This window comes from Carassius carassius, chromosome 18 (assembly GCF_963082965.1).
Source record: "Carassius carassius chromosome 18, fCarCar2.1, whole genome shotgun sequence".
Taxonomy (NCBI): Eukaryota; Metazoa; Chordata; class Actinopteri; order Cypriniformes; family Cyprinidae; genus Carassius; species Carassius carassius.
The window spans coordinates 17,796,202-17,821,789 of NC_081772.1; the positions used below are offsets into that span (position 1 = coordinate 17,796,202).

At 36.2% G+C, this 25,588-nt stretch overlaps 1 protein-coding gene across 1 annotated transcript; it reads right to left on the reverse strand.

The window, feature by feature from the left end:
* Window positions 1–599: 599 nt before the first annotated feature.
* On the reverse strand, window positions 600–25,003 carry LOC132092586 (PIN2/TERF1-interacting telomerase inhibitor 1-like). The gene is made up of 7 exons (XM_059498880.1): window positions 24,869–25,003; window positions 24,358–24,467; window positions 23,793–23,885; window positions 23,628–23,709; window positions 23,238–23,321; window positions 14,275–14,360; window positions 600–1,430 (listed from the first exon to the last, which is right to left on the reverse strand). The coding sequence occupies exons 1-7, from the start codon at window positions 24,885–24,887 to the stop codon at window positions 771–773; spliced, it is 1,134 nt and encodes a 377-aa protein (XP_059354863.1). The 5' UTR covers window positions 24,888–25,003; the 3' UTR covers window positions 600–770.
* Window positions 25,004–25,588: the final 585 nt, after the last annotated feature.

Sequence of the window (25,588 nt, forward strand, 5' to 3'; positions counted from 1 at the left end):
TGTTATACCATTTAATAGTTATGATCAGTACTGTATAAAATAGTTAACCCCAAAAAATGTAAATTGCCATCGTCAGAACAGATTTGGAGAAATTTAGTATTACATCACTTGCTTACCAATAGATACTCTGCAGTGAATGGGTGCCATCAGAATGAGTCCAAACAGCTGATAAAAACATGAAATATTTCACAATAAAACTCCAGCCCATCAATTAATATCTTGTGAAGTGAAAAGCTGCATGTTTGCAAGAAAACCATCAAGACATTTTAACTTCAGATGGTTCCTTTTGTCCTAATACATAGCGTTCAATCCATCATATTTCTTTCTTCAGTGAAAAATATGTAGAATACATTATTTCTCACCTGATTAGTTATAATTTCTTTAAATGATGTTAAATGTACTGAAAAAAGATTAATACAGATTTAAAATTATATAGGCGGAGAGTGAAATTTCTACATTTAGGAATTTCGAATGCTTCACAACACCATTATCTCTCAATATATCAGATATTTTGTACAAATATTCTAAAAATTTTACTTCCAGGAAACCCTGACAACAAAGAAAAACAAATACACATAAAAACACAACTGCACATAAAGTTTGTTGTTGTTGTTTTTTAATGTTTTGTCATTTAGTTTAAATATGGAGAAAAAAAACTATTATAAATGTAAATTCATCAGCTTCATTGTCATTCATTTTGGTGATCTCGATATCAAAAACATGATGGTATCAGAAAGTCAAGCGTTCCGAGAGCAGTTCATTGTAAGAAATCATTTCTTCTGTTTTTTCTTGTTCTTTTTGGGCACCACTTCCTCAGTTGCTCCTTCCTCTTCATCCCGTTCTCTCTTTTTCTTCTTTTTCTTTTTATCTGAAACTTTATGGTCCATATTCCCAGTCTCTATTGTTTTAAGTTCATCTGCATGAACCTCTGGAGATGTTTTTTTCTCCTTCTTCCTCTTTCCCGTGGTGGGAGCGTCTTCTTCAGTGGTGCCATCCATTACTGTAGGAGCGCTGCCCACTTCAGTTCCATCCTCATCCCGCTCCTCACGTTTCCTCTTATTCTTTTTCTTCTTTTTCTGTGAGCGATTTGTCTCTTCAACACACTCTCCTGTTACTGAGGTCAGTGCATCTTCCTCCACATCTCTTTCACTCTCCCTGTCTTTTTTCTTCTTTTTCTTCTTTTTGGACTGTTCCATATCCCTGGTGTTGGGGGAGTCCTCCATGGAGGCAGGTGTAGCCAGTGGAGAAGATGCATTGCTGCTGACCTCAGATGAAGACGCAGTCTTCTTGATCTGGGCCATCCGCTGGGCGAAGTACTCTTGCATGGTCAGTGTGCTGGTCACAGTGTTTGATTGTGTCTCTTGGTTCAGATTAGTTACTGTGTCTTTGTCCTCTTCTCTCTCTTCCTGAGAGTCAGGTCCACTGCTTCCCTAAATGAAAGATATAGACCAATATAACAACACAAATAAAACAAACAAATAAAACAGTAGTGATATATAGTAATATATAATTGCATTATTAGTATTACCATATAATTAAAGTATATTATAAAAATTTATAAAAAAAGATGATGGTTGTTAAAGTATATTAAATGTTTTATCATAAAAATAATTTAATAAAATAATTATAAATTGTATAATTATGCCAATTTACAATAATATATGTTACGGTATAATAATTACTATTTTCAAGTGATTATACAGTATATTTTTCTAACAAATCAATTTTCTATTAAAATATAAAATTTTTACAGTACTACAAGAAGAATATATACACATAGCACAGTACATATGTTTATAATAAAAAAACAAAAAAACTGTAGAATACAACAAAATTGTTATTATATGACATTATATTAATGCTTTTATTATTACAGGGGTTAAAGCAAAAAAAATCCTGAGCCTGATCTTTTTTCCGGGGGTGGGGCAGGGTGGGGCGGGGCGGGGCAGCATATGCAAAGCATGCAATGACTGTGGCAGGCAACTTTAACATTTGAAAGGATACTATGGCAAAGTTATTGCTTTCATTATTCAAACGGATTTTCTTTTTCATGAATATATGGTTGACCTGAAGAATGAAAGCTATATCATACACTTTATGAGCTATCATCATTATAGTTTCACTACAGTTAAATTATAAGTATTTTTTATCTGTATTATAATAACAATGATAATAGCTTTACTATAAAAATAAGACTAAAAACTCAACATGCAAGCAGAATATCCAGTAGTGAAAGCACGAACTGTCTGTTAGGAATCAATAGGACAACCCCTCAATTAATTTGAAGAACCTTGACGCACACACCCCTCATGTGTGTGTCATTAAATGCTTAAACAGGTGTCAGTCAACTTCCAGTCATGCTGAGACTTGTACCAGGTATCTAATGACATCACTGAACTTCATCTGAACTATCTGCTAAAAAACATTTACAAAACACTTAGTTTAAATAATAATAACCAAAAGATGTCTTTAAGTGAAAACATTTATTGTTCTCAATCGGTTAAGAATCTGATTCTGTTCTTATCTTTATATATTTTTACACAGTGTTGCAAATATTCAGCACCATGTAAATATAAAGAGGAAATGGATTCAAAAGGGGGCGTATGTACAAGTCACTGTGTAAATGGTTGGATTAAACAACTGATTCCTGAAAGACTTGCCTGATGAGTGAGAGTCGGTGCTTGCACTGGCCAAACTAAGACAGTGATTATAAGAATTAAGAGAAAGAACAAACTTTCTAGCATAACATACAGCTTAATCATAACAGGCCAAACTGTAGCAAGAAACAGTGACTATGTTGAAAGACCACAGAGGAACACTTTAGATTAAAACGTCGTCCTCCAATACTTTATCAAGTTGACTCTCTCTCCCATTCGTCTTCATTTTGCTAATGGCCTCCTCAATGCATAATGATTTGCAGTGAAGAATACCCGCTCTGAAGTCAGCGCTAAACCACGCCGGTGCTCTACATTATGCCAGAGACGCCGGTGAAAACGGCATTTTTCAAAAGATGTATGGAGGGACTGGACCAAAAAAAAAAAAAAACAGATTGCAAAGCTTTTGTACAGCCAAGGAACAGCAAAATACATACAAAGACATGCAATGCTGAAGATGTTAAAAGCATTCTACATATAAGTAGCGAAAAAGTAATAATATAAACCGCCCTATACCCTAACTACTAGTAATAATATAAGTAGTAGTATATATATAGTAGTTAGGGTGATATACCGCTAGACACAATTAACTGGTAGAAATGACAATCAGTAGAGATTTTGAATTACTGCTCTATAGTGGATAAACAACACATGACATTTCGGTATATGAGCACACAGTCTGAGAAAGGGTTTCTGAAGGCTCCTATGGGAGTATTGAAGTTATTTTTGCCACGTTATAGTCCTTAAATGGTTGAAAACATACTTGTATGTGTCAAGATGCCCATCTTCTCAAGTATCCTCTTAAGTAAAAGAAACAGCTGAGAAAGAAAACACGTGAAACAGTATAATGGATCTGGGCAGCTCTTGAAGTGCACAGAGAGATAGCTTGTCACTGGGGCAATACGATCAAAGGGACGTCTTTGTACCTCTTTTAAAAGTGACGTGACATACAGCCAAGTATGGTGACCCATACTCAGAATTCAGTCGGTCATTTTCAGGTCTTGAAAAATTCAGATGTGCTTTAGTACTAGTGTTGGTAGCTGCTGTTCTAGATGGTCATCGTGACTACAAGCGGCTGCCACAGGTCCCTCAAAAGTTGGAAGTCACCCAGAGGGAGACTGGAGAACTGCAGATGTAGGCTCGTTAAAACAGGAGTCTCACTTTTACCTCCAAATAAAAGGAAATCTATATTTCTGGTTTTTGGGACAGGGGGTGCTGTCTTCAGAGAAGATGCGTCTGACTTAGAGCAGGGACTTAAGAGAAACAACTGGGGGGCATTTTGGAGCACACTGTGAAATTACTCTCCGGAGAGAAAGAACGAGGAGGAAGAGAGATGGAGCGAGTGGGAAATCCTCTTCATCGGAGAGGTGGTGATAGTGTGTGTGTTTGTGTGTTTGTGTGTGTGGTGCAATGTCTCACTGCCTGGGGACCTCCATTAGGCTTATCTCTCTAATGTGCCGAGAGAAGTGCTGTTGGAAGCATTCCCTCAACAGTGCTGAGCAAGGATTGGGTTATACCACACACATGCAAGCACATACGTGCACGCGCACACAAACAAACAAGCCAGCAGGAAGGCTGACAAGGAGATAACGCAGGTCCAGGTTTCATGACTGTGCTTGGATGTCCTAATGAGGGTGTAAACACAACAAAAATGGCCCCTGAATGTTCTCAAATGCTCTCTGGCTTCTTCTGCCTCCACATTCCCTTCGTTCTTTCTCTGCTCCTGGCAGATTGGAGGCCCCAGGAAAAGGATGCGTTCCCTGAACTGTGTGCAGTGTTCAGATAAGGCCCTTGCAGCAGGAGCTATGGGCTCTTTCCTGCTCCGCTCTCCCCAGGCATGGGCGGCTGGAGGGGTGGGGGCGGCGCGGCAGTGGGGCTGGACTTGGAGGGGGGCGTCGGGACATTCAAAAGGCTGTGTGATGAGGAAGCCGAAGAACAAGAACTTGCCGCTGACGCCAACACATTGCAGCAGACAGTCCGAAGCAGCCAGGAACGGTGAAAAAAACCCTTGTCGAAATGTGTTCACGAACCAAAAAAACCCCAAATCGTGACAACTTTCTTGATTTTGCTGCTGAAAACTGCAACTAATTTGTCCAACTCTGTGCTATGTCAGAGAGACCCTAATTTATAATACAAAAGTAATAATCCTTCCTGCACAGAGACACGGTGCTCTGACAACGCTAGTTTAGCACTGCAAATGCTGCGTCAGCAATGAGAACTTCTGGTGTCCAGGGATTAAAGACCACAATATGGTACAAAAACACTGTGCTATAAATAAAGTTAGGATTATTTCTAGTACTGATTTTTCACAATACTTTTACAATAATCCCAGCTGAGAATGTTATACAAAAATAAATGTATAAATGCATTAATACATTGGGCATGCAGTACAAGCATTGTATAGGTAACAATTTGTTAGTAGTGTGATATAATGTTGAAAAAGACATTATAATATTGGGGGAGGGAAATATATATATATATATATATATATATATATATATATATATATATATATATATATATATATATGTGTGTGTGTGTGTGTATATGTTTTTGTGTTAACATGTCCTATCTCTCTTGCTTTGATTTTACCTTGCAACCAGACTTTAAAATCGGTCATATTTATGATCCCGTTTTGCTAATCTGTATATTATTTGAATTAATACAAAAAGATTAATATATATTTTTTTTTAATGTACATACTGGTCCCTGACTGAAAAAAAATATATATATGTGTTAATATATTAATAGAGTGAGCATGCATTAATATATTAATAGAGTGAGCATGCAGTACAAACAATTTGTTAGTAGTGTGCTATCATAATTAAATAGTAGTAATAAATTATAAATGACAATATTAAATACATAAATGTAAAAAAAGAAATTAATAAAAAAAATACTTAAATATTTAAGAAAAACACTGTTTGCTTTGGTCAAGGGACATAAAAATCGGTCATATTTCTGCAATTATGATCCTGTTTTGCTAATTTTTAAACTGATTAAAACACTCTTAAAAACATACATAATGGTGCCTGACTGAATGAATAACTGATTTAGATCTTCGTTGGGCATCACCTATGGATAAGGGCAAGGTAAAAAGTCGGAATTAAATGATCAATCAATCTTCATTTGTGAAAAAAAAAAAACAATTCTTTAAGACATCAACAATGTTTTTCTCTTCTCATCCTTCAATTTTTGAAGATGGAAGCATTGAAGATAATTTACTCCTTTGAGGGTTCCAAGTTAAAATACCTTCTAAACAAAATAGATCCTGGCCCATTACACTCACAGGCCGGAGGATAATATTGAGATGATATTGGGAAGAGGGCTGAGTGTGCGAGTGTGTTCTCATTGTCCTGCCACTATTATAAATTTGGTGGTGGCCTGGGCTTATGGATCGGGACCCAGATTACCCAGCTGTCCCTCCCTGATGAGGAGAAAGGACCCGCCGCGCCATCCTTCATACCATTCATATGGGCGGACAGCAAAACTGGTGGCACCCACGCAATACAGTGCTTTGCATGCTTTAATGAGCATTTGAACATGCATCATGATGTAATGTAATGAAGTGGAACAAAGCAAATAGTCCAATTACAAGCCATCCTTTGAGACATGTTTCTTTAAATCTACGTCAAGCATAATGCTCTTCTTACCAAGGAAAGACAATATCTAAATAATGTACACAAAACTTTAGACAACATGTTAGAACAGATGCAATCAAAAAAACAATTTAATTGATGCATTCAAACATTGCCAGCCCCCCCCCCCCCCCCCCAAAAGGTAAATAGCAGTCGATCACAAGTTTACACAGATATGGATTAAAAACAAGCACATTACTGCTTATTTTATTGTTGTTATTATTTTATTGTTATTAATAACAACAACAATCTACACCAAACAACATTTTCAGGGTGCATCATATATAAATTAATTTAAATGTAAAGTTATATTACAAATTTAACAACAACAGCAATAACAAATTATTATTACAATTATTGTCATTTATATTATTATTATTATTATTATTATTATGTCAATTTAGCATAAACTTCAAATAATTTCTCTGGTGTATATTATAAATAATAATAATAATAAATTATTAAATTAATATTTATTTATAATAATTACAAAAACAATTTGATTTTCAATATTAATCATTAAAATAATAAACCATAAAGACAAAAAATTATGAATAAAACTGGTCAAATGAAGGTGTAAGAAATGAAGAGGTATTTGAATAAAGACCTACACCTAATGCAAACAGTAAGCCGGCGTGATGCAGACCTCTCCACCAACCTGAGACTTCATTACTTATCATGAGTAACAAATGGCAACAACACGCTGCATAGGGCATCATCACTAAACTCTGCTTACTTTACATTGTAAAGTGCTTGCCTTTCCGTGCCCTCCAAGGAGCTGATGTGTCAGCCCCAAGATGGAGGGCACACCATTTATTCTCTGCACTGCGGTGATTTATTAGATTAAACTGGCGGTGATTAAATGCAAGTCGAGGCCCAAGAAAACAGCAGAGGTGGTGGCTCTCAGGAGCGTCAGGCAGTTAGCTTCCTCTATTCATACTGTAATCACCATGCCAGGGCAGACTTGCCTGGGCCAACAATGACTGCAGAAGTTGGCCATTTCAGTTACCGTTTTTAGTTAATGTCGTTTTTATTTTCACACTAATTTGTACGTGTCAGAGCTGGCATGGGCGTAAAGCCAGTTGCCAGAGGGTATGTAGCAAGCAGTCATTTCAGTCCGTTTCTTCATTACTCTGTAGCCCTGTCAACAGCATAAGGGAGGCCGCGCTTTTGTTTGAGGCAATTAGATGTTATCTGAGAACATATTAGGGATCTCCCACTCAAAAACAAACATGTCTTTGAACAACGGCGCACAGGCGGCAGTTACCGCATAACATGCCGGAGCACATGGTTACATCGCACCAGTGAGCACTGCTGTCTGGTCCTAAAGTTTCTGTTTTTATGTTTAAAGTTTTTTCAGATTTTTATTATTAGCGTTTTGTAACTTTTTAATGAGAGGAAAAGAGAGTACAGGAAATGAAAGGGATAAAATCAATCAAATCTGGAGATGTTGCAACCCAGATTTGAACTTGCAGGGTCCAATGAAGCACCAAAACACAATGCTAAACTCTAAACCATTGCAACATATTATTTAGCAAGTATGCATTTAATTGATCAAAAGTGACAGAAAAGACACAAAAGACTTTAATTTCAAGTAAGTGCTGTTCTCATGAACTTTGTGTCCAAAGAATCCTATAAAAAAAGTAAGTCTAAAATAGTAAACATTTTTATAATTAATACTAACAAGAAATGTTTCTTGAGCAACAAATCAGCATATTTGCATGATTTCTGAATAATCATGACACTGAAGACTGGAGTAATAAATAAAGTAAATAGTTTTTTTTTTTTAATCGCAATAATATTTTACAGTATTTTTTTTTTTCTCTGTATCTTCTAATCAAATAAATGCAGCCATGAAGAGACTTTCAAATTTATATTTATATATATATTTATATATATATATATATATATATATATATATATATATATATATATATATATATATATATATATATATATATATATATATATATATATATATATATATATATATATATATATATATATATATATAATTAAACACAGTTTAAAAAGCCTAATTTGCTAAAATTTTGAAATTAAATGTTGACAAATTTTTAGTTTTATTATTATCTTTCGTTAATATCTAATATTAGAAATTTGTGTCATATATTAAATGTGGATGAAGCTCAGCGGTTTAGTTATGGGAGCTCCATCAGCCCGCTGGTATACTTGGGAGCTCAACTTCTGCATCCTCAGCAGCATTTCGGTGTTCAACTCCGCCCACCAGCCGACTCCCATGAGGCCAATGACATCGCTGCCTCTCGCCCCTTCACCGCTTCATCTGCCAAATGGTGCAACCTCTTCTCCTCATTTGGTGAGGTGGCAGCATCGGGGGAATGTGCGAGTCAACTGGCCAGCGATCCTTCATGAGGACGGGCGTGGGCTGATACAGAAGAGCTACAGGTACCACCCTCCAGTCTGACGGCTTTTGTGTTGGAGCTGGTGTGGGAGTGGGAGAGGCCACAGGGGGTCACACCAACCTCTGGAAACACAGCGAGAGGAGATGCCTGACCGCCTGACTGGAACCATGGAGACAACCCCAGAGACAAACGGTCTCAGCGCTTAGCTTAAGAAAAGAAATCCTGTTTCTTTACGTTTGTAATAAAAAAAAACAATATATAGGCTGTTTATGTGGGTAGTTACATAGTATATTTACATATGTAAGAGTGCAATTAAATGTATTCAGACTATTTTTCTCTGCTGAAAAAGGTTACTAAAGTTGTTGTAATTTATATAATAGTAGTAATAATTTATACATCAGATGAATCCCCACTTTAAAAATTGCAAGATTTTTTTACGTTTTTTCTATTATTAAAAATAAGCTATAATATTACAATTATAATAACAGTTTTCGATTTTAATATATTTTACTGCAAAGCTGAATTCAGCATCATCACTCCAGTCTTCATTGTGAATCCTTGATCCTTCAGAAATCATTCTAATATACGGTTTCGTGTTCAAGAAACATTTCTTATTATCAATGTTGAAAACAGTTGTGCTGTAAGTATTTTTGTGGAAACGGTGATGCATTTTTTTTTTCCAGAAGAACAGAAAGAGAAATCTTTTAATTATTTAGTATTACATTTATATGTTATATAAACCATAAATGTCTTTACTATCCATTTAGATCAATGCACTGTTGCTGTATTGAACTATTCTTAAAAAAAAAAAAAAGGGACTTCCATCAACAGGTAGCAATGGATCTTTTTTAGCCTACAATAAATGGAAAAGCCACAAAAAATCCCTACAAAAAAGAAAAATGGCCAAAATGATACAAAACTGACTTATATCAAATCAAAACAAATATCGAATGAATCATTGCGATTTTCAAGCTGAAAGACTATTGTTTGTGGATTTAAACTGAAAAATGTGGAACACAACAATATCAAAACTACAACTTTGATGTGGATATTATGCTGAATAGGCATTATTTATTAAGCAATTTAAAGCAAAGACCAAATCAGACGATTGTCTGGAACGCATTCCACACACACAGATGGAGTTTCACGTGAAATATATAAGTGTAGGCCTTAGCGATCCACCATTGACGCAAAGAGCAGAGGTAAAAAATGACTAAGATTCACTGATGTATGAAGCAGGAGGGAGTCCATTTATCAGCAGGCCCTCAGCGGTCGCCTGCTCGGGTCCCTCAAGTCACAGGCCGCGACGCTCCCCTTTTGACTGATTAATTAGCCAATCACAAGACATTTTTCACCAGCAGCAGGAGGGTTTATTTCAGCTAATGCTGGGGCCTCGCAAACCGAGCCACGTTCAAGCAAACTCGGCTCTTTCCTCTGGGCCTGCCGGAGTGGAGGGGGCTACAGAGGGGCCGAGGGAGATAAATCACACCCACTCCTCATGAGTCCGTACACACTAGCCTACAGCCTAACTAAGGCCCCCGAGAAGAGAACGAGCCAACAAGAGAGAAAGAGACAGGGAGGGAACAAAATAATAAGAGACATCAGGAATAAATACTGAAAGCTAAAAAGACAAAAAAAAAAGTGATCGAGTAAAGCCGACAACTGGGAAAAGACTCAAATAAACATCATAATGCCAAAAACGCTAGTTGTGAACATCACTCTCTCTGCCGCAGAGATCTTCCCTCATTGTTCAGAGCAGAAGGCAGTGATGGATAGAAGCACAGCCTCCAGACAGCAGTCAGTGCCGTCTCTTCAACATGTTGGTTAGCAGTGGTTCTCAACCAGTAGGCCAGGGCCCACTAGAGGGCCTCAGCAAACTTCCTGATGCAGGACGGGCTAAAACTATTTAAAATCAGACCATTTCAAATTTAACATAAGATGGCACTGTATTTCTCATTTTAATTTGTTTCCTCAACTGTCATTTTTATTTATGAACTAGGATTCACACGTTCTTCAAAAACCTGGATATATGAGGGAATTTTAAAGGTGAAAAAGTCGAATGAATAACATCTTAAAAGCTTCTAAAAATTTATATAGATTTTTCTAGATATGTGAAGCTCAAAAGTATTAAAGGTAGAGGTTGCTGTGAAAGTGCTAAATAAGATAAAAATAAATAAAACAAAGATAAAATGAAAAAAAGAAAATTAAAAATTTAATTGAGCAGCTTTGATATTACAACAGAAAAACAAACAATATCTTACGGGGCTCTAAAAATGTGCCCTAAAAAAAAATGAGGGGCCTCAAGGAAAAAAGGTGGAGAAGCACTGTGGTCCATCACAATATTTCACACTCAGCATCTGTTTATGCAAGCAAAAAGGCTCCAACCGGTTTTTAAAGATGGAAAAGCAATTGGGTCACTTTCCATTTTTGTTAAACTTCCTCAGAGATGTGACTTTTTCATCATCATGCGTCACAGTGAACAAAACATGAAAAAAACAAATAAATACTACTGCACCAGAAAAATACAAACACAGATCCATAACAGCTTCTTAAATCAAGGTAATAAGCAACTTGGAACAGCCTCCCATGTGCATGCATGTGTGTCAGAGAACACTGTGACAAGAGATAAGGGACTGGCAGGAAGCTCTGAGAGAAAGGAGGAAAACCCCTGGTGCAAGAGGTGGGAGTGAGGGCGGCCAAGACACAGCAGCAGTGAGATTGACTCTTTATATGAACGCTAACTGAGCAATGCACCAAAACCTGAAAGTGACACTGATGACACAAGCTTGGTCAAAAAAACTCTATGGAACAAGTATATAATTGCCATCCTTGCACAGACTAAAGCATTTAAAGCGTCGGTTCGTCATGTTGCCTCTTTGTGAACCCAGGATGCATCTACAGTATATACCGCGGTAAAAAATCTTCCACTGGCCGTATCACCACACAAGCACACAATGCACACATAAACAACGCCCCCTCATTGGCTTCCTATGCAGGCCTAACTGCCCCTCGTTTACAGGGTTCGCCACCAGCCCTTTGCCACACGGCCTCCTGGGATACCATTGTGAGCCTGTTCAGATTGGTTTTCAATCCGGTCAATGAAGTCCCTCCAGAGACAATAACAAACTGCAACAAAACGATTAGCTGAAGAAAAAAAATATATAGCACACTGCCGGCACTTCCAAATTCAGGCGAAGCATGAGCCGCTGCTATTGTGTCGCTTTCTCAGTAAAGAGGTGGTTCTGCCGGGGCTGCATGCAACTGCTATGTCACAAACACCACAAACCACTGTCAAACAAGGTTAAGAAAATTAAACTTGGATTTGTGTGACAAACTGGATGATACATGGACACCATATGTAGACACACATACTGTGACTGTCTAAACATACAGAATGTTAATTCATATGGGTTTTAAAGAGGGTGGACAGTGAGCAATATGAAAAAAATACTACTTAATAGCATAACCAAAATCTGAAATCAACTAATTTAATAACAATCTTTAAAAGAAAAGAAAATGTACATTTGAAAACAGAACTTTTTTTATGTTTTCGAGAAAAATCTGCATGTAAAAACAATAATATTGTGAAATATTGCAATTTAAAATTCTATCTGAATCCATTATAAAATAATTTATTTCTGTGATGGCAAAGCTGATTTTTCAGCGGCATTACTCCAAGAAACATTTCTTCTTATTCCAATTCTAAAAACGTTTGTGTTTTTTTTTTTAGGATTCTTTTTAATGAAGAGAAAGTTCAAGAGAATTTTTTTTTCTTTTTTTACTTTGACCAATATATTACTGGACGAAAAAAATTCTTTAAAAAAAAATGCTGTTTAGTCCAGCCAACCCCATTTCATCTATTCAGTTAGAAAATCCCAGAAGCATGTTGCAAAATTGCTCAGCTCAACGTTTGGTAATTCCATACACACTGGCACTTAGCAACTAAACACTAAAAACTAAACAAACATTAATAATGTTGGCAATTACCTGCTTGATTAGTTAGACGCTGAAGAATGAATTGATTTAAACTTCCTGCCAGGCAGAAATGTTTTTCTTATCGTAATCCACAATTTTCCAAAAACAAATAGTCTAGAACTGATGACTGTATGGAAAGTATTCAAACCATTTAGTCTTACCATCTATTTTGACTTTTAGTAAAGACATTTGACATTAAATGCTTGCTGAAAATCCCCTATTGACATCGTAAGAATATTTGTATTGACAATGGACACATCAAGTGGTCTTCTTTCATTTATTCGCACACTCAGTTGTGGTAGACATACGAAAATACCAAAATAGGCAGTTATTTCTATGCTGTATGAGAATCAACTTATAACAACACCGTCTTTGCACAGCAGCCAAGAAGCGAGGCACATGCAGAGTGTCATGACAACAGCAAAGCTGCTCTGATGTGGCATTTCATTCACGAGCCAAAGCTTAAAACCTAAGCTTACCTAAAACTATTCTTCTGCGGCCTTGCCTCGGAATTAAAATTCTCACTAAGAACTAAACTACAAAACCGCAGTATACTATTTACATCTCAACAAATAAATAAGGAAAAGATTTGCAAAATAAATAGGTGTGGACATAAATTACAATGCCAAATTCAAGGTGGACTTGCAAAGGAAATACAGTTGCAACATGGGCTGGGGGAACCACCTTCAAACTGAATCCAAACTAGCAGTGTAAGCCAAAACTCCACTAAATAATCCCTTCAAACCAACTTCTCCAAACCAAGTTTCGAGGGTTTGAAGGGATCATCAGTAATTCTGTTTTTACTTCTATCACTGCCTCCTGTACCTGGGAGATGATGGGGAAATGCAGTTTGATCGTGCCCACTAGCACATCATCAGAAATACACTTCCTGATTTGACCACAGAGGATCCTGACAGGACTAGGGGTGAGAGAGGTTGCAAATCCTTTAAGGGGATTTAAGCGGGATCCCTGCCTACAGTGACTCGTGTGTGGAGTCAGACTGCACGCTATGACACGATCATTATCAGCCTGAAACTTGCTGCAAGCGGGTCACATTAAAGCAGAGGTCAGTGGTCTTTACATGTGGGATGGAGCGTAAGATGACATGCAATCTGCTGCAATAGCTTTGCTATATCTCAAGATTTAGATAACACATTTTAAATGTCAGCTCAACATTGAGGAAAGGCTCATTTTGGATCTTAAAGTAATATTAAGGGTTAAACAGCATTTGTGTCTTGAGTATGTTGGTTACAACAAAAATTGACAGTAACTGGTCGATGATTTTAAGAGATGATTTTACTGGGAGATCACTCAGAAGTAAAAGTTTTTGTTGGGATTTTGTTGGTTACCGTGGGAAATCTGTGAAAATTGTGAAATCCAAATGGAGAAATTTTTCGCCTTCACGCAAAATTCAATGGACTTAGCGGATTTCTATTAAAATTATTGGATTTTGCACACAAAAATTCACCAACAGTAAACATGACCGCATCTTGACCAAGAAGAGGGACAAACTGATTTTTTTATTTTATTTTGGTAATCAACATTATTATATTAATTTGTACCTGGAATATTATTGAAGCAACTTTTGAAAAAAGATGGATGTTGTCATCAACTTGCACTGCTTACCTCATCTTGGTCTCTTGTCTCTTGTTTCGATCGCTTCCCAAAAATACAAGCTAGGTCTGTTTCGCTGCGACTGGACAGGTCTTTTCCTGTGAGAAAAGGTTAAAAACAAGAAGACTTTTTATAGATCTTTGACATTATTCCACACAATAGAACATTTGTGTAAACATTTCGAGCTCTGCTTCAATGTAAGGGCAGCAGGGTTCTATTCAACCTGCAGATTCTTCTGCCAAACCTGTCAAACTACCGTGCACTACCAAATACATATTTAAAAAGACGTTAGTGATAGTTCCTTTTCGATTTGAAAAGAGAACTGTTTATTATGCATTTCACAAACATCTGGAGAGATGAAAAGGAAACGTTTCCGGTCGCATCCGATTGACAAATGGATATTTTTCTAGTGGCGTTTAACTTTGATTTAAACTATTGATTTAAATGGCTAAGGGTCACTGGACAGTTTTGAACTCCTGCCGAGAGGAAAGGTTTAGAGGTAAGAGAGGTCACAGGGGATGAAACGGCTGAGGAAAAACAAACGGTTCAGGGACGGCCCCACCTCACACCTCCCGTTTTCCAGCAGCTCAAAGGCTCCAGGAGTGCCTGGGCGCCCGTCTCAGCCGCGAGTCCTGTTCGTACAGCTGCATCCTCTTCCTCCAAGCAGCTCTCGATAACACTCTCTTATTTATTGCTCTAGGGTCTTTTTCAGCGTGGCTTTCAAAGGGGAGACCTTGCCTTCAAGTAACCAAGGTATCCTGTAAGCAGCCTAAACAAAAGGCCAGGCCCGAACAAGCTTTCCACTGATCACAGTGGACAACAAGTGGAGCCCAAAAATGACCTTTTTACTTTTGGAAAAGAGATCTATCAACTAACAAAGGGTTAGTTTCGGGTGTAACAACAAATGCCACTGGAAACCTTCAGAGGATTACATTGAATCATGTACTGATCACTTTTTTCCCCCCATATAGCTGCAAGGAATGGGGACTAGAGATGTCAAGCTTCAAAAAGGCAAAAGTACCATAGAAGCATCTTATGACTTGTGTTATATATTCTAGATATTCAAACTTAAAATGACAGCTTTGTGAGAACAACCTGAAATTGAAGTCACTGAAAACCTTCCCATCCAGTAAGCTGTTAATCACGGTGAATTAATTATTGAATCAGTGAGCTGAACTCAAGAACTGGATCAGTCTGATTCATGATTAATCACTCAATCAGTAAGGTGAAGGTAAAAACTACATCTGCCCAATTCATGAATCATTTAGGTTATTTTTGTGAACTAAATCAACCAATTCTGCTTAAAAAAAAAAGAGAGAAAAGAAGACTAAAAATTAAAAATAATTCATTGTGAATCAGGCATTTTCTGTGAATAACAACTTGATTGAATCGGTTCACGTCGCTTCTGAATTCTTCAAAAGTTGTATGGACACTTTTTTTTTAATCATTTTGGAGCTTAACCGCACTAGTCCTCATTTAACGTCATTTAACATGTGGCTTGGACATTCTTCAAAGCAAAACAAAATGTTTGATTGAACTATTCCTTTAAAAACAAAACTCTTTATAGTGTCTGAAAGCTATGCATGAGTGGCGGTATAATCTCCCAGTGCACACAAGGTTATGAAATCCTGCTGAATGCAAGGTAGGGCCCTATAATTTCCACTTTGCGGATGGAATACAGTCATAAAAACTGAATTTATGTAGAATGCGAAATGTCACAGTATTTGCAATTTTTTGCCTGAATAAATCAAAAGTAGGTCAGTAAACTTAAATGAAAACTTTGTATGGACTAATGTCTGTGAATAATAAACCGCAAATATTTAAATATGAACCCTGTATGTTCTGCACTGGGCCGTCCTTAGCTGACGTGGGGATGTAGGGAGCGAAGTAGTGGTGTTGGTCCCCCTCAGTCCGTTCATGATTGTGTTCCGGGGGATGGGGGCAGGCCCGGATTGGCTAATCGGGAGCACCGGGAAAATTCCGGTGGGCCGGTATGTTTTTTTGGCTGCGAGGGCCATTGTTGTCATGGCACTGGGTTGAAATATATATATATATATATATAAATACATATTTTATTATTATTATTATTTTACCGCAGCCCCACTCTTTTTATTTATTATTTTACCACCGTCCCACTATTTTTTATTTAATATTTTCTCGCAGAGTGCAGCCTGCAAGATAATGATGACGTGATTATCTGTTGACTCCCTGGCCCCGCCCTCAACACGTCACCTTGCAAGTTGCTCAAAATAAAAAAAAAGTGAGATAAAAATGGATAAAGCGCAAATGTAGTGCTGAAAAGTCCAGAATAAATAAGAAGAGAGCTTTGGAAACTGACGCGGCCAAATGTTCTAAGCTGAGCACATTCTTCCTCAAAACAAACGGAGACGACGAGGCCGGTAAGTAAGCTAACGTTAAGGTAGTTAGGAACAGTTCAAGATGCTAGCGACATTGCAAAACAACGTTGTTTGCAAACCACCGCTCATGTATCAAACTTTTTCTTGTAGCTCTCCAGCAGCAGCCGCCTCTAGTCCAGTTTGCTGCTAACAGTCAAGAGCAAGGCCCAGTAACGTTACCAAGCTCCAGTCATGAGCCCAGCACACCAGAATGGGCAGGTAGGATTGTCATTCAGAAAAATTTATAGTAATGAAGAGCCCTGCTCAATGAAAAATGCGATAAAAAAAGAGATAATTAATGATACCTGATGATTCAGCAATACATTAATGAAACTGAGATGATACTGTCGTTAGAAAGTGCAATACATTTTATTTTAATCTTTATTTTGTTTTATATATATGTTTTTATTAATTTTTCTTTATTTCAATGTTTGGATATTTATGAATACTAAATCTTAAAGAAAAGAGATTCTTACACTATCCTGTTATTTACTGTTCTAATAAATCTTCACTGTGAAGTAAAACTTAGGCTATTGTTTTTGCACTGAATTGGAAATTATGATGTTTTTAAAAATACAATGAATTACAAGGCTGTAGGGAATTATATTCTGAGGTTTTAATTGTATTATTTTAATATAGTGAGTTGTGAACTAAAGTGGGCCGGTCTAAGGCATGAAACTCCAGGGCTGAAAATGAGTCCCAATCCGCCCTGGATGGGGGTGTTTCCCCCACGGTCCTTTCACCGAGGCCGCACCAGTTGCACCCTTCTAAGGACAACCCTGGTTCTGCGTGTCTCTGTGTGAATAAATGGCGCAGACCCGCAGTTTCATTTAATACACATTAGAGCTGCACGATTAATCGTTAAAAGATCGCGATGTCGATTCAGACACCCTCTCGACCTCATTTCTAAATGACAACGATTTCCCGAGTCTGTTAAACCTTTGACAAAGTCTTACCGGATCAGTTAGCATGTTTGGCTAAAAAAACATCTTCACAAACTGTCTTTTCAACTACACAGTATTATTTCTGTCTTACAGTCATTTATATTATCACAGAAATACTGGGATAAAGTTTATAGTTCAGATATAAACATTGATATCTATCTGGCAGCGATCAAAATAAAGCAAATCCCCTTTTGTAAGTACTGCGCTTCAAATAACGTTTGTGTCGATTGCATTGTTTCACCACTAGGTGGCGACAAGTGTCTTAAAAATGTATGTGTCAATGAATGAATTTTCATTCAAGAGAATCGTTCAAAAACGCTGATTCATCCAGTAGTGAAACAAGGGAAGTAGGTTTATGGGTGATTCGTTGAATCAGTGATTTAAACAACTTTTTCATCATTATAATATAAAAACTGGGGTTTTAAATATATATATATATATATATATATATATATATATATATATATATATATATATATATATATATATATATATATATATATATATATATATACAGTCAAAAGTTTTTGAACCGTAAGATGTGTAATGTTTTTAAAGAAGTCTCTTCTGCTCACCAAACCTGCATTTATTTGATCCAAAGTACAGCAAAAACAGTATTATTTAAAATAACTGCTTTCTACTTGAATGTATTTTAAAGTGTAATTTATTCCTGTGATGCACAACTGAATTTTCAACATCATTACTCCAGTCTTCAGTGTGACATGATCCTTCAGAAATTATTTTAATATTCTGATTTGCTGTTCAAAAAAACATTTATTATAATTATGTTGAAAACAGATGAGTAGATTTTTTTCAGGTTTCTTTGAAAGTTCAGAACAAAATGTATGTGAAATAGAAATCTTTTGTTATAAATGTCTTTGTCACACTTGATCAATTTAAAGAATCCTTGCAAAATAAAAGTATTAATTTATATACTTGTGATAATGATAATAGTAATAATAATAAAAAATGTTCCTTGAGCAGCAAAACAGCATATCAGAATGATTTCTGAAGGATCATGTGACACTGAAGACTGGAGTAATAATGCTGAAAATTCAACTTTGACCACAGAAATAAATGACACTTTAAAATCTTACCGTTCAAAGATTTTTGGACTGGTAGTGTATATTAAAATGTTTAATAATTCATTCAGATTAATTAGACACTTTTAAATAGACTGCAGCAATGACATTTTGTAACAAATTATTTTATTTAGTTCAGAATTGTAGGAGAATCGTGATTAGAGAGCAAAAAAAATTGTGATTCTCAATTTATCCAGAATCGTGCAGCCCTAATACACATATACTGAAATGCGTGTGACGCTCGCAGTTTTCAGACTCTGCCGTCTCAATATAGGAGTACATGAACAAATGAAAATAATCTCTAGAACTGCTCTGAGAGTCACTGCATGAGCTATTAACCGCTTCTTGTGAGAAAAACTATTGTCATATGATTTACAAACAGAAACGCAAAGGTCTTCACAGCAACCCGTCAAAATGAAAGTTCCGTTTAACTTGAAGAGTCTGACAAAAAATATATTAATGTAATAATACTACTACTAACAATAATACAACTATTAATAAAACATTTTCAATTTACCAAAATTTATTCAACAGAAAAATGTAAATACACACAGTATTTGTAATTTAAAAAAAAAACACTTAAATTCTTTATAAATTTGCAAAATTTATGGAAAACACGTTAATTTAGACAAAAACAATAAAAGACTATGCTTTTTGATTAATAAACTAACATTAACCAGTAAAATAGTCTAGAAAAATTGAAATGGAAAAAATGTAATCCAGAAAATTAAAACAGAAAAAAAAAACGAATTTCTGAAAAAAATAAAACTGAATATGAAAAAAACATATTTAAAATTATTATTATTTAATATAATAAATTATTATTTCTAAAAATATTTAATTATTTCATAGTGCCCTAGAAGCAAGGTCACCATTGAGAAGTGAATGAATGTGGCATAACTCTGGTCAAACCGGATTAGTAATCACAGAGGCTTTTACGGATCGACTTGCTAATCTGACTGCCTCAAAAGACACCTGGATAAGTTCTAAGCTTTTCAGTTGCAATTAAATAAACAAGGAAAAAGAATTTTCTGGAACAAGAAGTGAAGGTGACAAAATATGAGGGGGGTGTTCTTTTAACTGGCTGAACAGGAAATAGTAATGATGGAAATATTATATGCACTGGTTTGTTTATCAAAAGAAATCAATTATTAATGAAGGGGGCCCAAAATTGTTCCGTTCATCTGTGTAACAGCTTGACCCACTCAGATGATGAAGTGCTTGCAGTTCAACTCGCATCAAGAAATACTGGATCAGTTGATAAATGGGCAGCCAATTAAATCTGGGTTACTGGTTTACGATGCTCATGTCTGAGATGGGCGCTGGAGACGCTGGTGCCTTTCTCCTGTTCTGAAAGCCATCAATCTTTGAAACTAGCAACCTCACGGCTACCTCCATCCTGTCTAGAGCAGGGTTTTGTTTGCTTCTATTCTAAAGGACCAGTCCAAAACATCTCCATAAGACTGGGAGAAATATACACAGTTGCACCATCTTTACGCTTTATTTTCCTGACAAAAGATAATCAGCACCAAGAGGCTATTCAACACCAACAGACCTCTACAGATAACATTTAAGATATCATTAGTCAAAAGTTGACTGAATTACTGTTTTTAGAATAAAAGTCATCTGAATTATGAAAAGTATAGAAACTATTTTGTGTTTAAAAATATATATGTAATTTTTTTTTGTTTAGATAAAGGGAACACATGACTGCTGGTCCACTCTAAAATAAACAAGTAAATACACACCTTATATAAAGACAGTAACAGTTTGCACAGATATTCTTACAGTACAACTGAAAAGTTTGGGGACAGTATGTATTTTTTATTTTGAAAAATAAATAATTTATTTATAAGGATGCATTAATTTGATCAAGTGACAAAATGCATTAAAACATTACAAAAGATTTCCATTTCAAATAAATGCTGTTCTTTTGAATTGTCAATTCATTACAGAATCCTAAAAAAAAATGTATCATGGTTTCTACAAAAATATTAATCAGCACAACCATTTACAACAATAAGATTAATAAGAAGAAGTGTTTCTTAAGCAGCAAATCAGCACATTAGAATGATTTCTGGAGGATCATGTGACACTGAAGACTGTAATGACTGTTGAAAACTCAGCTTTGCCATCACAGGAAAAAACTATATTTTAAATTATACTCAAAAATAAAAAAAATAATATTATTCCACATAGCATTTGACAATATTATCAGTTTTACTGGATTTTGAATTAATGCAGCCTTGGTAAGCACAAGAGGCTTCTTTTAAAAACTTTTAAATACTGACCCCCAAATTTTTATATTTCAAGCAAGCAGCAAACATCTAAGCACATTATGATGATGGTATACTCATATATAAGAGAGAGTTTAATGGTTCCCAGACTAACTTAGGTATTTACATTTACTTTAAAATGAGTGTTAGATATAACTAGTTAATCTGTTAAATCAATCAAAGGCCTTAACCTGGCAACAGCTTTGGTGAGGCATACTCCGGAAACGTACAAAAGGTGAGGCCATCTATGGGTTACAGAGCAACCAATATCAGCAAAAGATGATCCACTCAACAAAGCCTCCACAGGGAAGGTAGGAGGTACCCTGACGCAGTAACAAGCCAACTGCCATGACAACAAACTACAAATCTGTTAGTAGTCGTTAACAACCAGTGTTATGTTTGTCAAAGACATCTTAATTCCACTTTCAGATACAGCAACATAAACCTTGAACAAACTGATAATGATCAAATTACATCACACCTTAAGAGAACAGAGTTTACTTCCGAGAATTCTTTTGTCATTGTATAAATCATAATCAGAGGATTTCAGAGGAATTGCATTGCAAAAGGTATGAATACCTTTTACCATTAATCTCTAAATGGTTACGTTTTCAGAATGTGTGATGTCATACCAAGAGTAGAAAAAAAACTTTTCCTAATGAGCTTGAGTGATGCTTTTTCACCCCCAGGAAGTCACAAAATGGGACTTACGGAGGCAAAGGGCCGCCACATAACCAATCAGAGTTGAGCTGAGGTCACGGACACGAGGTTAGTGAGGTGGCCCGATTACCACAGGGGGTCGTGATGAGGTTGTGTGTGAGATGTCCAGTTCGTCTCATGAGACATGGGACACATCCACTGAGAGTACGCTCTTCCTTCTCGTAGTTAAACAAAGGCTTTGACAACAGAGACAACAACATTAACATTGTTTTGGGTGCTGTGTTATCTGTGGGACTCATCAGGTGCTGATTGAGGCCATTTTGAGAAGTGAGCGTGCTGGCCTGTGCTCCTCACAGGAAACAGGAAGTCAAGCTTAGGAGCGGTATGCTACGGTGTCCTCTCAGGTGATAAGAGACAACGAGTTTTTCCCCAACATTCCTGACATTTTTTATAAGCATCCATCATGGAATATGAGACAATGTCTAAAAATACCACTTATTCAAATGTCAAAGCATCAAGAATGGAAAACCTAAGGGCAAATAAATTTCCCACTCATAAAGACCACCAACAAACATCAGGCCGCCCTGCTTTCCATGCTGGGAAGGATGTGAGCCATTCAGCAGAGGTCAACAGTACGTGACAAAACATTCAGGGAGATCGTTCATCTGCCAGATCAAACTCAGGTTAATTGTTTGTCTACATGATCATCAGAAAACTTGGAGAATCATGAAGTGACGCTCTGTACTAGGGACGGCACAGCCTTCTGGTTAAGCTGACCGCATAATTAGATCCTGCTGATCTACTGCAGCGGTGACCCGTGAGCTTTTACTACATAAGCCAAAGCGTACACAGTTCAGCTACTGAACACAGGAAGTGATGGACGGGCGGTGTGTGTGTGTGTGTGTGTGGGGGGGGGGGGGGGGGGGGGCTTCATTTATAAAGGAAATTTAAAAAAATAATACAAAAAAACTGGCTTGGTTGCTGTTTTTCAAATTAACACATGTAGTTTATTTTTTTTTAAAAAACAATAACCTTTCACCACCAGAATTAAATAGGCAAACCTGAAAACATAGAGATAAACTCAAGTGATTTCTTTGTAAAAAGGTCAATCATCTAGCATGTGCCCACAAATAATATTATTATTAACTATAAACTATATAATTATTATTTTGGTTTATTTTAAATAAAATTGTAAATAGAAAACTATTCATTCTACAGCCTACAGCCATGGTTCTCAACCCGGCCGCTAGAGGGATTCCAAGGAGACTTAGAAAACAAGCAATGAAATATATGACCAAACAACAAAATTCAAGATACTGATTTCAATTCACCCACTCAGAAACAGCCTTTTTTTTCTTTGAAAAAAAAAAGTATTCCCACTGACTTGAAAATCCTGAATATATTAGAAAGCCTAAATTTAAAAATACGACTTCTAAGCTCTGAAATATTTTATTGGGTACAAATTGTGACTTAAAAAAAGTCACTTTAAAATTATATTAATATTTCTAAAAACTAAAAAAAAAGTCACTTTAAAATTATATTAATATTTCTAAAAACTATTTATTTTAAAAATCCTTGTCCAATACATATAAGAAACCGTGACACTGAATGACCCACCCTTAGTGAATTTCATGTAGTGGACCCTTTTCTTGGATGTCTTTGACTTTTCTTCCAAACTAAATCCCTGTTCCTGTGTGGGGTCTGAAAGTATAAAAAAAATAAAAAAAAGTGTTATCACACACAAGGCTTTAAACAGAATACTGACGCACACTTAATGCTTAAGAGAAATGAAAACCAGATGGCAATGATCACATCACATTTGACATTATTTTAACATCACAATAGCACCACCTAGTGACCATTAGGGGGAAATAATTTTCAAAGCTGCAATGACAAACATTCCAAAGTTCAATTGTTCTGCTCTCACTTTTAATTAGACTTTTTTGTGCTTTAACACAAATATATATGTGCACACACATTGCACTCCATGTTTAAAATTCTGCTTACTATCAGTGTTGTTTTGTGCATGGCAGCTGTTAAGCTCAGCAAGGAGTTGATTAAAATCATCCTGGTGGGCAATCCAGTTGTCCTAAAATATAATAATAATAATAAAAATAAAAAATAATCAGAACATGGCAACTTAAAGCTAAGAGCACAGGAACAATTCTTCACCTCGTTGTTTGTTGTAGTGCCCAGACCCAGGCCGTTATTCTTGACTTTAACCTTGATGTGTTCTGTAGCCCCCTGTTCACTCTTGCCAAGACCCTGCCCCACAAAAAAAAAAAAAAAAAAACACAATCTCACACAAATTATAACATCATTAGAAGAACGATTACCTTTCCACACAAGCAAGAAGTGGAGATTTCTTATATTACAGTTCACTGATTTTCACCTTTCAAGTGAAACAAGAGGAAAACTGATTTCAGAAATGTCAAGTGTGAGGCCATCAGGAAAAAACAACACAAACACTACTGTAATTTAAACAACTTACAATCAACTCTTCATCTGTGCCAGCCAGCTACATAATGTTCTCTTGGCAGTATCTAAAACATCATTCTTCATTAATTCATAACAGAATGTTTCATTTTTAAGTTGATGTGGCAGCTGTCATGGAAAGTGTTATCTGTCAGTTGGACCACAATTCTCTGCAGTATTCGACCGCCTTTTAATTTTGAGCTAAACTTTATATTCACTACAGGAATTTGAGGCGCTTTGTTTTATATGTTAAGCCTGTTACCTTTCCTTTGGCCCAGCCCATGCGTTCCAGCATTTTCTGTCCAAATTTGGACTCATCGTTGCTCCAAGCGCTGTTTCTGGGGTCCACAGACCACTTCTGTTTACGACGAGCTGATGAAATATCAACATGATAAGAAGCATGTTACAAACTCTACATATTAAACCACTGCTATAATAACACATCCACTTTCGTGTTACGTTTGTATCAGAAGATATTACGTTAGAAATGTCACAAGTGTATTGTGTTTATGCGAAGCAGTATAAAGCTGCATGTACAGTACGTACACGAGTCACGACAACTCATATGATTCACCGACCTTTTATTAAAGAGCCACGATTGCTAGCCTGCTAGCAAACATGCTAAACAATGTGGAGGAATGCAATAATAACTTTAATATACCAATGTACCATCAATCAAATACATCTCCTAATAGAATATTACAAAATCGGCAACTAATATTTTAAAACGTAAAAGAAATCATCCTAAAATACATCCCAAATTGTAAACTCACGCTCGGCAAGCATGGACATCTTGAGGGGTCCTTGAACACATGGAGGAACAGGGAGGTTGTACAATTTGTGCCTGATTAAAATTAATGAATTAATGTATTCATGTATGTCGTCTAAAACATCACAGCATTATTATAAAATAGGAAATTAACTTAAAAACCCCACAAAAAACTATATCAAATACGAATTTAGGTTATTTTTAGGCATGGCCGGCTCTAGGTTATTTGGTGCCCAAGGTGAGAGAGTAGCCTGTCGGCAAAGCCGGCCCTGTTTTTAGGCCATGATTACAAGCAAACGTATATCCACTAGTAGTGTATATTTTGTAGCAGTAGATGGCGTAAGTGGGTTAACTATTTAGTTATCTATCTTCTACTACCATGTAATTGAAAACTTAGCTTTTAGAGACTTTGTTTTATTTATTTAATGTAATTCAATCTATTTATATCACTAGTGGCTATCAAAATCTAAAACAAACTGGTTTTCATTGCACATCATAATTTTGAAAGGCCTTGCTTAATTGACAATAGACTACATTACAGTAATATCAAAGATTAAGATGAAGTAAATACCTAAAGTTAACTCGCCATATAGCCTGTACATGTCCTGTGTTAATGTGGTCTATATGTACAGTTTCCAAGTAAAATTAGTTTATTCTGAATCATGTGGGAAAGTGTTTTTACTGAGCACTTCCACAATGAATGTTACTCTCTCAAGTCTCTTAG